We start from the raw sequence: 13,887 nt of genomic DNA, 5'->3' as shown, positions 1-13,887 counted from the left end.
TAAACTTTTGGGTAGACCTGTGCGGTGCCAGGAGTTGGACTTGATGATCCTTATGGGTCCCTTCCAAGTTGGGATATTCTATGATTGTATGATAAAATATAAAAGTAACTAGCAAATGCAATAGAAATCGTTAAGTAATTTATTTTTTTTTATGTTACCTGTTTTGGTGTGTCAGTGCTGGCCAAAATAATATTTTATTTTTCCTCAGGTGAGAGACCTCTCCATTGCTTACTTACTGGTGGGATTAACATATCTATATGTCGGAGTGATAATTTTTGCATCTTTTCCCTCTCCACCACTATCCAAAGAATGTATTGAACAGGTGAGATGTTTTACTGTACTATATATTCACCCTTGACTTTTAAATAAGTATGTTTAAAAAAAACTACTACCCCTTGCTTCATGATTCACCCCAGCAGACACATCTGTTCTTCACTCTGGTCAGTTGGCTAATGCTTCATGGGCACTACCACAAGCAGATGAGTAATGCTTATGCTATCTCATTAGTATTCATGTCTGGTTGCCAGCAGTTCTCTAAAAACAAACATTAAATAAATGCTCTGTGAAAGTGATGAAGAAAAGACCAAAATGAACAGTACAGGCTTCAATTGCTTTAGATTCTTCAATCCTGAAAAGTATTATGTGTAATTGTGTGTGCAGTGGCAGGTCCCACTCATTGGGGCTAGTTTCAGGTACTAGCTCCACCCTGCCCCCCAAAAAATAAAAAATAATAAACATGAAAGGGAATGCAAGTGTATTCATATAGGAGCTCTTTGTATTGATAGGTTTGGAGGCTAACACTGTGGTGGGCCTTGCCAACAAAGTTCTTTAGATAACAGCACCTCTTGCAATTGTTGCTGTGAAGGCTTTTTAACTCTTCTCTACCTATAGGCAAGGCTGATTCCCTTACTCTCAACTACTTCAAAGATAAGAGTTGTCAACTGGTGATCCATTTTATGCAAGGTGTACTATGTCTCCTGCATAGTATTTACCAATAAAGGAGCTTTGAAAGGTGTCCTGAGATTGTATGTTAATTAGAACTGTTACTGCTGTTTAATCAGGAATTTTTTTTTTGAACCATTTGAAGTAACTTCATGGAGTAAAGTCTACAGTTAAATAATAAATGATAAGTGTTTTGTTTGTTTCTTTTTTAAGTTTATTTTCTGTAGTTATCCTAAATGTTATAAAGCCACTTATATATTTCCATATATAAGTCTTATACTACTCTGTTTTTCAGGTGTTTACACTTACAGTATATGATCCTATCCTTATTTGTTTGTGATCTAATTTTACATGTTCAATACCTATTTTTAGTGTCTAGATATGATATGACAGGTGAGAGCAGCATATGAATTTATTTACATAACAATTCAGGTAGCTGTTTCATACCTTGATTGTTTTAAGATGTTCCCAAGATTAGAAAATATACTGTTAATAAGAAAGCTGGCATCAGTCCTTCAATATTAAAATATTAGGTGGTATTTGGTGGTGTAACAGTTGTAAAAGGGAAAAAGAGTACTCTGTGCTAGGGAGTTGTTTTTGCAATTATAATGGCTTTTACCCATTTCTTTCTTGCACACAGGTGTTAAAATCAACATGTAAAGATAATCAAGCCACCATTGATAAATGTAATGTTATTCCTTTTTTTAGAATTTTCTAGATAACTTTCCCAGCAACGACATCATGTCATTTATTGCAAGAATATTCCTGCTGTTTCAGATGATGACTGTATACCCACTCTTGGGCTATCTGGCACGGGTCCAGCTGTTAAGACAGCTTTTTGGAAATGCTTACCCAAGGTAAGAAGACTACCCTTTGACAAGACCTTGGCACATTTTACTTAACTAACCTTTTGTGTTCGTTGTCAGAAAGTTGGCTGAGCTTTCCGGAGTTTCCTTTGGTGCATTAGGTACATTTCAAAAGCTAATTTCACAATGTTTGTTGAGGCAAAGTTTGAATAGGCATGCAAAGTAAACTCTTGCCTGCTAACACTACAGACTGCTACAGCTTGGCAGAGCAGAAGGAGGGGGGAGGGATGTTTTGTTTTAGCTCTTCAGTTTGTCAATAAACAGAGGAATTTTGTCAACACGGTTCCTTTGTCATGCATTTTTGTACAGGGAAAAAAAACCATTTTTTCAGTTCAGAAACATATCGAGCAGTCTTTAAGTTCTGAAGGACGTGTGTTCTGCATATTAACCTTTCACAGCACAGCACGAGTTTTGATTGTTCATAGGTAGTAATCATCTGGCTGTTTTTAAACAGCTAATAGCTAAGTGAGTTGTTAGCCCTGGTATCTAGAGTGCTGCTGTGCTTATAAAAATAACTTTTCACATGCTAATTTCAGAGATGAGCCACACCCTTACATTTGTACACTGCCTAAACTCCAGGCAGATCCAGATTTCAACTTTAGTGGTGTGGGTTTTTTTTTTTGTTTTTGTTTTTGTTTTAAATAAAACCTAGGATGCTTATATTTGTGGTGTTGTCTGAATTTGTCACAGCTGAGAAGTTGGTATTTATCTCAGAGTTTCTTATTTTATATTGTGAATTACTGTTGATGGAGAGAAGGGAAAAAATATCCCAGGAAGCAATGTGCGTTTCCTCTGTGGCATAAGCAGTAGCATATAGGTCTGGGAAGACATTGTTAAAAGTTTCAGGTTTCTTCTGGGTCCTAAAATAGATATGAAAAGGTCTAGAAATTGGATGCCTAAAATTAGGTAGTGAAATAAGTGCCTACTTTTTTTGATGCTAAATTTTACTCAGTTCAAATTTAAAGAGACTTTTAGGAACTGCTGCAAGCTACTACTATTGGAAACAACTGATTTAAGTGCTAAACATGGATTTCACAGCCATTGGGAAACAGCCATGTCCTTTATATTACGTAGATGCGCCTCTTCCCATCTCCTCCCCCCAGTTACTCCCTGACCAGAATAGTTGTCATTTCCCTCCTGCCCTCTCCAAAAATCTACACCTTTATACCAGCCTCTGCTTGGGTTAGCTCAAGCTTGCTGTTTTAAGCCTTTGTGGTATGACGAATGTGATGATGCAAATACATCGTTCTCATCTCCAGGATATCCTGTGGGTAGCTTCACTCTTTTCTTTTCTTTCTTTTTTTTCTCTTTTTTTTTTTTAAGACTTTTTAGAGGGAGGTATTTAAAATTTCTGAGAAGTCAGAAATAGTTTCTATGAAGCTACTTGTATAGCTAGCTCACTAATGGAGACGAAGTAGTACATTCTGTCTGTCTGTGTCTCTCTGTAGTATCCCAGCTATCAAACATAGCACAAATGTCACTTAAATGACATCCAGGCTCCAGCTTCTGTATATTTATAGCTGACAAGGTCAACCCTTTGTTTTTCTGTGCAATGGGGACTAACTGAAGACTGGTAACAAGCACAGGATCTGTCTCTAGAAGGATGGTAAAGACCTGTGACCAGCTTGTGTAATACCTCTTGATGACTGGTTCTCACCAGCAGCAAAAACTGATGATCCTTCTTCAGTAGCACCATTTCCATATCACTTTTCCAAGAATTTCAGTATTCTTGGTTTTGCTACCAACAGCTACTCTGGAAAAAACGGACCATAGTCCCAGTGTAGTGAAAGCCTGTGTATGAACATGCAGTACTCAACACATCATCATCTGTCACCATAGAAACTCTCCTGTGCCCGTTCCAGAGCTTTGGTGGGCCTTGTGAAAGTCCCATGTCATTTCTTCCAGGACCTGGGACATGTTTTCATATTTCTGCGATCACTCTCCTGTTCTGTCATGCTTATAAACAGATCTGTAGTTAAACTAAGAGCAATGGGAGAGCTGGTCTGGGGGGACATAGTTTGGAAATACGAAGTAGTAGCTCTTATTGATGTACACTGATGTTTCTCTGTGAAGCTTGTAGATCCACCCTAAAGAACTTAGCTAGAGACATTAAGTGGCATGGCTTTTGCATAGGAAAACAATCATTCCCCTAATTATTGTATATACTTGGCTTGCATCAAAATCTTAAGTCTCAAAGGCTAATAGTTCTCAGGCAATAAGGAGGCTGACCTGCAGAGATTCAAGCTTTAGCTCTTAGATATATACATAAGGTGTGTATATGGAGAGAAATATTTCCAGTCACTTGACTGGTGAAAATTTGTAAATAAGGAAGCAAAAGGGTGAAGCAGAAGAAAAAGAGGAGAAGGCAAGGTTTTGTGCCATTCTTCTAGAAAGATTTAAAAAAAAAAAAAAAAAAAAATTAATTTGTCTTTTTGTGACTGATTTTGCAGGAAGAAGGGTTGTGGAAATAGCGTTCAGAAGCATTCACTGATGGTATATCCATGTGTCTGTATATACAGCAGATTTGTCACTGTGCTGAATCATGCTGTTTGTGCATTTGAGGATCTGTGTTGGCCACCTAGCCTTGGTTAACCCCACTGTGATTCAATACACTGAATCACATGTATTTCCATTGTTATATCCTTTCTATTAAATTACATCCTTTCTGTATTTGCAGCTGAGAGAGTTGTATATAAATCTGCCTTCTGTCTGCAATTGTCCAATTTTTCTCAAAAAAACAAAACGAAACAAACAGCCCCTTCCTTGGTCCCAGTCCCCACTGCAAATTTTCCTGTCTTCGTTTTTAAGATCTGGGTTGCTTATAGAAGTGCTGCATGTTTCACGTGAACCAGAAGCTCCCTGATCTTAAAAGCCAACCTTCCTCGCAGGAACATGTGGATACCTGATGCACTTGAAGTCTGGATGGATGCTTCTTAAAGCTGTGTGTTGACTGAATACACACATGTGAACACACGTGCTACAGGGCTACCAGATAATTTGTACTTGCTAGCAGTGACTTTATTGCCCAGAACAAATTGATTCTTTGCTATAATTCCTTTTTTTCTTTACTGTTTGTCTTTCACTGGATATGATGAAGCACCAAGGTATTAGTTTGCTGCTTTGTAGTTTTTAGCCTTGACGATTGGTTATCATCCAATTTCTACCAAAAGCAGCATCTTTTTCATATCCTGGCTTTTGCTGGTGGGCCGTGGATTATGACTGAATTGTAATGAGGAACCATTTAATCAACTTTAGAGGAGTTTTTTGTCCAAAGACTGACCCCCGTGTGCTTTTTAGATATCTTGCAGTGCTACTGTTTTTCTGTTGACAGTGCTTTATTGTGCTTAGCTATGGTGTAGCCTACTTATCTGTGGTTTTGCATGACAAACAAGCTCATCCTCTCCAAACTTCAAAGGTTAGGCATATGACAGGTACCTTTTTCTACTGCCAGGTTTCACACGGATCAACTGAACAGTGACAGCTTGCTTGTCTGAAGCATAAAGGGGAAGTAATTAGCATCATATATCCTCCGACACTAAGCCTGTGATGATGTTTTCTGAGAGCCCAACTGGTCTAAATTCTACCTCCTGACAAAGAATCAACTTTCTCTTATGAGAGCTAAACCCCCCTTGCTTCTAAGATGGAGAATTCTCCTTCCTCTTCTGTACTAGCCTCAGACACCTGTGTCTCTGCCTGTCTTAAATACATATGTAGATATGCTGGATACAATGGTCTTCTGACAAGCATCATCACAAAGTCTTGAGCCTTTTTGTGCTTCCAATGAAAGATTTAGAAACAGGAGAATGCTTCCTAATTTCTTCTTTCATTAAGGAAAATGGATGCTAGTATACAGACTATGTCACAGAAAGGGACATACTGGAACAAAACCCAAGAAACTGTTTATTCTCTTCTCTCCGTGGTGGTGTAAAACAAGGCCAAGATGCCATGGGTTGGGAAATTACTTTCTTTCCTAAAGTGAGATATGTTTGCAATGGCATAATTTAATGGGTGACTTAGAGCCAGAGGCATGTGGTTTATCTGCTGTCTCATGAGATTCTGGATCTTCTTGGATGTATAGAAAGCTAATTTTTGTTAGTGTTGTTATTGGCTCTTGGCTACGGTAATAGTTGTGACAGAATTCCCTTGATTAATTATATGTTGTGCATAAAATACTTTGTACATCTAATCATTTTTTAGAACTTTTTAAAACAACTTTCTTATTCGTAGAGGTTAAATAAACTGATGGACAGAAATCACTTGGCTTTCCCAAATGATTGTCCTCCCTTTACTCCATGGTAGCCCAGCAGACCTGCCAGTTCTCCCACAGATGTGTGTCTTCTGATGCAATGAAACACATTTCTGCTGTTTGCATGCATGCTTAATTATCTTCTATTCACCTAGCTTCTGCCTGGCATCTAAACTGCTGTAATTCAGTATTTTGACTGATGTCACTTGAGTGAGATTTCCAGGAAGAAATGCATTTTCAGATTAAGTAACCTTTCAAAAGTCCTTACTTAAATTATCTTTTTCTTTTTTTTTTTTTTTTTTTGCTTTGCCTTCTTGCTTCCCCTGTTGTTTAAAAGTGGGAGTTCACCCTTTGACTACACACTTACTGCAGCACTTTTAATTTCCTTTCTTTCCTTATGGTCTAATCTGGGCTGCTAAAATGTAGAAATGTAGACAATGGTGCAAAATGTAGAAAAAGGTGCAAAGACGTCCCAAGGACAAATACAGTGCAACCTTTAGCCCTGAAACAGACGGATTTAAATCCTTTTCAGGCTTTTTGATTTTGTTATTATTCTTGAGGGTGCTGCAAAGCAGTTAAAAACAATAAATTAAAACTGCAAAGCAATTCTGCGCAAGCACTGCATTGTTTTGGAGGCTCCAGCATTTTGAGACAATTATTTTCAATTGAGCTAAAACACATCACTGCCCCATCCCCCTCACCCTGCCCTGATTTTTTTCCCAGATGAATAGCTTGAAAAACACTTTTTCACAACACACACACACACTTTTGAAGTTACAAGAAACCTGAATTAATTTTTAGAAAAGCAACTTTGAACTACAAAGTCACTTCTGTTTTAAAGCATGTCAGAATCACATATTTCTGACTTTTTTTTTTTTTTTTTTTTTTAGTTTTTCTGCTAAGATTTTCTGAACTGACTCAAATTTGAAGAACATTTCTGAATTGTGAAGGCTGGACTCATTTTCTTGCTTGCTGAGAATTAATCAGAAAAAAAAAAAAGAAAAAAAAAAGAAAAAGAAGGAATTGCCATCATTTTCTGTGCTTATAAATGTTTGGCTTCATTCGTGTTATCTGACAGTAAGATTGGTAATCTGTCATATGTACAGGGTGAGAGGAAGTAAATTTTAATGGCAAATGCTTTTGTGAACAGGTCAGTTAATGAGATATCTTTAGCAATATTAGAGAAGCAGTGAATGTCTGGTCCATCTTTCCCTAATAGTCTGACTCTAGAGGTTTAATTTGATCATTGGAGTTTTACCAGTTTCATATCTGATGATATTTTTGTTATAATTTCAGCTTCTGTGTTCCCACTGCTGTCTTCTGTCTCTGAAGTGTACCTGTTTTTGTAGCACAGTTAAAACACCACAAACAGAATTAAGGATGTTATTTCTGTCCTTTTGATTTAAAAACAACAACAACAACAACAACAATTTTTAAGAGCAAATGTTAGAAATAGTCTGTATCTTCAATTATTTCTTTGCATGTAAATTACTACCATTCCCCTAAACTTTAATGAGGCTCCTCTACAGCCTCATCTGTCTTCCTAACCTGAAAACTAGCAGCCACGGCCTTTCAGCCATGAAAGTGGTGACTACTACCATTTCAGGTGTAACCTTTAAAAGATTGTTAGTAACATCCTACATAAGGCAGATACTTTCTACAGTTAAAAAATAAAAATAAAAGGGGGAAAATTAGCATCAGTTTACAGTTTAAGACATCAAGTCATCCTGGAGAATAAACAAAAACTCTGTGTATATGTTTTGTGTGCAGTTTCTCCTTTTCCTTCACAGAAACAGCTGTGTGACCAAAATACCCTAGTGTTTTTTTTTCTTGTATTTCCTGACTTTACTTTATATTGAAATATGCCAACATTTTATATTCTCTATAGAAAAGTGATACTCTCCTGAGTCTGAGCTGTGTTCATAATGCCTATACTGCATTAGTCTCATGCATTAAAAGCTGCTTTTGTAAAACAGAAAAACTTCATTTTTTTAAATCCTTAATGCAAAAAGGAAAGTAACGGGAAATTATTTGTAAAACCAACATCAATTAAAATCTAGTGTAAGCAGTACAGAGGTCTCGTATTAAATTAGATCCAACATTTGTTCTCTATCAAAATACATCAGAGGTCAAGTATTAAGGTGGCATGTTTTTGATGATGGTAGTGTTGGTAGTTTTTCCCTAGTATTCTGTCTAATGTTTTCCATTCCATTATATATCTTTTCTTTTGGTTTGGTTTCCATTAGTTCATTTTGAGCAATTCAGATCTTTTTCTGAACAAGCTAATTCTTTCTTGTGGGAATTAAGTTATATAGTATTGTTTCCTTGATATTTGAATATCCATCTGAAATACTTGAGTGCTGAGTACTGCATATGGTGTTTTCAGAAGAATTGCCAAATTACACATACTTACTCATTAAGAATATTTTGAGTCAAAACACCAGATATTTAGAGTTTGGCACTCAGGATATTCAATAGATGTTATGTTTACTGTGAAATCAATTAGCTTTAATAGAGTGAGTCATGCAAATTGAAACACCATCTATATACCAGTTAAATGTTAGTATAAATGAAAGATGATGATATTTTGTAATAAATACATCATAGATTTTAATATTCTTTCCTCATTTCCCTGTAGTGTTTTCCATGTGCTCATCCTGAACATAGCGATTGTCGGAGCTGGAGTATTAATGGCAAGATTTTATCCAAATATAGGAGGTATCATAAGGTAAGTGCTGCTCTGCACACTGAGCTTGCCTGTGGTGTTACTACGTGTTTACCTCTTGATTTGGAAAAGGAACTGTAAGAGTGTGTGCTTTTGTAAGTTGTAAATAACAATTTAAAAGTGTCAACATTCTGGTTTTTTAAAGTTCTGACAAGCAAGTATCCATAATTGTGCCTTTGTATCTGAGGTGAATGGGATGATTCCCCAGGTTTCAGTGGAGCCATATCTGAAGACTTTGTAAATATTCACATCAAAGAATGTTATGTCAGTATAAAAGTTGCTTGGTTATTGTGCGGTTTATCTGTTTTTGTCTTGTGTTAAGACCATTTAAAGCTGTTTTGAAAGTCTGTGATAAAAATCCAAGAAAGCAAATAACTTCAAAGGCAAAACTGACATAAAAATTGTACTTCTATATTACATCTTAAATTTACCATGTTAATAAACACCTAGGATTTTTGTAATTGAGAAAGATTAGAGGAAATTATCTAACCACTTTTGTTTTCTACATATAACATGAACATATATGTAATTATCAACATTAATTCCTAGTTTTCATTTTTCCTACAGCAACCAGGAGAGGGAGGTGTTTAAAATATATAGGAATCAGCAATTAGAAAACCGGAATGACAAGCTTGGGTCTGACCAGTGTAGCAAAATAACTTACTTTTGCTCAGTAGCTAATCTTTGGGGTGTAGGGTTTTTGTTTTTGTTTTTCCATGTATTTTTTTGTAATTCTCATTTTAGTGAAACTTTTCTTATTCCAGCAAGAGAGATGGTTTAGTTATGAATTGAAAATAAATGTCATGCAATACATTTGTCTGTTTGCAAACTGATCCTGACTTCTGCTGATGTGCTTGCTCACTGTGCATTGCGGTCAAGCATTTAGAGCAGAGAATTTCCATCTGATAAACCGTCTGTATACAATCTAACTTGCATATTTAGTGTGTGTGTAGTTTGTGCAGGTGTATTCTACACAGTGGTGTTTCCACTGTCTAAAGAGAATATTCAAATACATGAAATAAAATGTGTTGTTAGTTAATAATTCATGTTTCGCTAAAGTATAGCTTAGTAGGTGGAAACTCACAGTATGAGAAAATAATGAGAAAGGTTTTAGTAAGCAAGGGAGTGGTTAGAAAAAGAAGTTAAATGTTTCAGTTGCTGTGGTTGATTGTGTTTCCAGGAGGGCATGTTGATCTTTTCTGGGTCTGGAGAATAGTTTGTTAGAATTTCATTAAAGTAATCTAAAATAAAAGGTGCGGATTCAGTAGCATTTCCATGTTTATATGTGTTAGCATGAAACTCAGATGGCTGGGATCCAATCAGATGGCAGTTCTGAAAGTAAAGGATGCCTAATGAGTGAAGCATTGTCCAGTCTTTCTTTGCTGAATGTTAACAACTTTCCCCAAAGAAAGTCAAAACATCAAGTCAAAAATAGGGAGCCAGTCCTCAGAAGCATCTGAGAACATGGCTGGAACACCAGAGGCATGTCAGAGTGCAGGTATGCAGGGTCAGAGTGCTGAGGGAAACAGAGGGAGGCAATCACATTCCAGTGAAGGACAGCAAGAAACAGGAATCAATAGTTAGTGACTGCAACTAACCATTGTTCAGTTAGACTGTTCACAGGTTTGAGTGGAAAAAAATGACAAGAAGAAGTAAGAGTTAACACAAAGTGTTCTGTTTTCCTTTTTTTTTTTTAATTTTCTTCTCCTCTCTCCCCTCTTTTCTCAGATACTCTGGAGCAACGTGTGGTCTGGCCTTTGTATTCGTGTATCCATCCCTCATCTATGTGATCTCCCTGCATCGTGCTGGGCAGCTGACATGGCCAGTATTGATCATTCACATCTTTATAATCGTCCTTGGACTGGCTAATCTGATTGCACAATTCCTATTGTGAAAACTCCCCCTTCTCCCTGTGGCTGTCACAAGTGGTACTATGACATTTGGCAACAGGCTTGAGCAACACAGTCACACATGAGATCCGAACAGTCCTCAATACGATCTTCTTGAGGAAAGCTGCACCTTTGAAACAAATCCAAAGCACATCTGCCAGGCACTTGAAAGGAAACCTACTATGTTTCTCTAAAAACACCATTTTGAGATAAGTGAAACAGTTCAAATACAAGTGGGGTATTTCTACTCTTTTTGTCAAATGTACATCAAGGTTTAATGAAGCTCCAAAATATTAATTTTTTGCAGTTCGATTCTCAAAACACTCAGCTTTCAGCCATGGGCTGTAGAACTCCTCTGTCCTCTAAAACGACTGTCCCTACCTTTAATCCAAACATGCTTTTACAGTATTGTTCAGTGGCTGTTTGAAATGCTCTTTAATTGCAGTTGTTTTACTGTTCTGTTTGAAAAATGAAGAAATTATTGTCTTCCCTTCTTTTTTTTTTAAGATTAATTTATAGTCATTTGGGTCAAAATGCACTCTTAATTTTAAATATGGTATTAAATTGTTTTGGCAACATTTTTCCTCTAAAGAATTCCAACTAAGAGAAACAATAAACTCATGTCTCAGTGTTTTAATTCAGAATGAATATGTATACAAGTTGTTGGTGATCTTAAAATGAAAAACATGAGGAGGATTAAAAAAAAAATTAGAACAAGACTCAAAATTAGAATTCCAGGCTTGACCTCGCTTCAACTCTGTTAACTGAGCTGTTTATGTGCTGTGAGGTTGTCATGTCAGGAATTATTATGTGCTCTTATGGATGCAGTGTGCATTGCAGGCTCGGTTCTTTACTCCCTTGTAGGGTCTTAATCTGGTGATCTCTCACTGTGCTCTTCAGCTACATTACTGCAGACCAGAGAGACAATACATGCAAAGCTAGCCACTTCAGAGATGCGTACTAAATGAAATAATTTAAGTTTTAGATGGATCTTAGAAGAAGCTGTAATAATCTGGAAAATCTGGGTTTTATTTTTTTTGCTGTTTTATGTTTAACTTGTTGTTTACTAAGAGGGTGTGCATGTGTATGCATGTAGACACCTTCCTTCACCTGCAAGTCTGTGAGTCTTAATCCAAATCATACATTAATGCTGGACCTGTTGGACGCTAGTGGAATGTCATCTGCTGAGATGGGAGAGAGAGTAAAAAAACCTTCTTTGTACAGAATTTCAGTGTATTAAAGTAATCAACAAATGCAGAAAAATTAAAAGGGATGTCTCAGCAATGCTACATACTGAAGAAAGTAAAAGAAGAAAAAAGTTGAAAAGTGATGCAATGGTTGTGAAGTAGGAGTTGAGTTGGGGAAGAGAATTACTTTGCAGGGTAAGAATTCCTGTCTTTGTCAGAAAGACAATGAAAAGCATAACCTAGATAATTTACCATGCTTCTCTGGGAAATAATGTGAATTTTTAGAGCGATAATGCAGATCCATTTGTATAACTTAGACTTTTTTGACTTTGCAAAGACACTGGCTTGCATAAGGGACTTTTGTTTTGTGTGAAATATAAACAATTATTTCAGATTCTCTTCCTTTTGTGCTGTGGAGCTTCTCATTCCTTTGTTGTGGCTTAGCCCCAGCAGGCAGCTCAGCACCACAGAGCCACTCTTCACAGGTGAGATGGATGGAGGGGAGAATCAGAAAGGTGAAAGTGCAAGAACTCGTGGCCTGATATAAAGACAGTTTACTAGGTAAAGAGAAAGCTGCATGTACAAGCAGAGCAAAACAAGGGATCCATTCACAACTTCCCATTGTCAGGACGTGTTCAGGCACACCCAGGAAAGCAGGCTCCTCGCGTGGAGCAGTTTCTTGGGAAGACAAACACAATCACTCCTAATGGCTGCTCTCCTTTACCCCAGTTTTGTTGTTCAGCATGACACCATGCAGTGTGGGACACCCCTTTGGCCAGCCAGGGTCAGCTGTCCTGGCTGTGTCCCTCCCAACTTCTTGTGCACCCACAGCCTCCTCCCTGGCAGGGCCACACAAGAAGTAGAAAAGTCCTGGGCTCTGTGCAAGCACTGCTCTGCAACAATTAAAAACATTTGTTTGTTATCTCCACTATTTCCATCAAAAATCAAAACACAGCAGCATACAAGACTCTAGGAAAAAAGTTAACTCTGTACCAGCCAAAACCGTGACGATACCCACTCCTCATTCCATACCACTCATGTCATCCTAAGTCCCACAATTTCCAATGCATCCTCATTAACCACCACCCTTCAATTAATACACAGATATCATTTGTTTAGTTTGTGGACTACCCCTGTGAGATGTCCATAAGATGTCGGCTGAGTTCTTTTAGTCCATGACTTAGATCTGTGATGGTGGTTGCTCGGGACAGAAGCAGTACGTTACAGGGACTTTCTGGACACCAAAGCCAGCTCAGGTTGTGTCACTGCTGTACGTGCACTGCTTCTTGTGGGGTCATCCTCTAATGGTTCAGGAGGTTCCTGCTGTAGGACTTCCTATAACATGTGACTCGGATCATGCTTTACAGCAGTTTAAAGGCGTATCCATCACAATCTCCACTCCTGGTCCTTTCAGACCATAGCATTAAATGCTGCCATCAACTCCTCCCCTTGCACCTGCTCCAGCCTGGGCTTGTCCACTGGCCACAGTCCCACAGAGGTGTAACTGCTCTGGCATGGCCTCATCCATGCGCCACCATCCCTTCAGAGGTCTGCCTGCTGTGTGATGGATTGACCCACAGCCACAGATGCTCCAAGGTCTGTCCGTTCTGGTGTGGACTTACCAACAGCCCGCAGCTTCTTCAGGTGTGTCCGTGCTGCAGCATGGACTTGCCACCGACACAGCTGCTTCAGGGCGTGCCTGTGGTGTTACCCACAGATAGATGCTTCGAGGTGTTCTGGCATGGCCTTACCCACGGACACGGACACTGCAAGGTGTCCCTGCTGCAGTGGGGACTTCTCCATGGCCACAGGTGCTTCCAGGACCTATGTTCTCCCTCGTGGACTCACCCCCAGGTCGCAGTCCCTCTGACTGGCGTTCAGTGTTTGGTTGCAGCCTGTCCAGTGCAGCAGCACAGGGAAAGCAGCCGTGCCCTGGCCTGCTGCCAGCGCAGGCTCGTGGCCATAGCTGTTATCAAAACGTTCCCAGGCACAGCTAAGCAAGGCGATAAAGAACAGAGCAAAGGGCAAAAGC

At 38.3% G+C, this 13,887-nt stretch overlaps 1 protein-coding gene across 8 annotated transcripts in view; it reads left to right on the top strand.

The window, feature by feature from the left end:
- The window catches only part of SLC38A9 (solute carrier family 38 member 9), a 49,461-nt gene extending 37,207 nt beyond the window's left edge, over positions 1-12,254 (top strand). For 6 of the 8 annotated variants that reach the window (XM_038170803.2, XM_038170802.2, XM_038170804.2 and 3 more), the window contains 4 exons: positions 209-322; positions 1,651-1,799; positions 8,693-8,782; positions 10,508-12,254. In XM_038170803.2, coding sequence (XP_038026731.1) covers positions 209-322; positions 1,651-1,799; positions 8,693-8,782; positions 10,508-10,673 — 519 coding nt within the window. In that variant the 3' untranslated portion in view covers positions 10,674-12,254. Of the gene's footprint in view, positions 1-208; positions 323-1,650; positions 1,800-6,944; positions 7,205-8,692; positions 8,783-10,507 lie in introns of those variants that run through there. The other 2 variants (XR_011805775.1, XM_038170807.2) reach the window with 2 other exon arrangements.
- Positions 12,255-13,887: the final 1,633 nt, after the last annotated feature.

Source organism: Anas platyrhynchos, chromosome Z (genome assembly GCF_047663525.1).
Source record: "Anas platyrhynchos isolate ZD024472 breed Pekin duck chromosome Z, IASCAAS_PekinDuck_T2T, whole genome shotgun sequence".
Taxonomy (NCBI): domain Eukaryota; kingdom Metazoa; phylum Chordata; class Aves; order Anseriformes; family Anatidae; genus Anas; species Anas platyrhynchos.
This window is presented reverse-complemented; position numbering and strand designations above follow the sequence as displayed.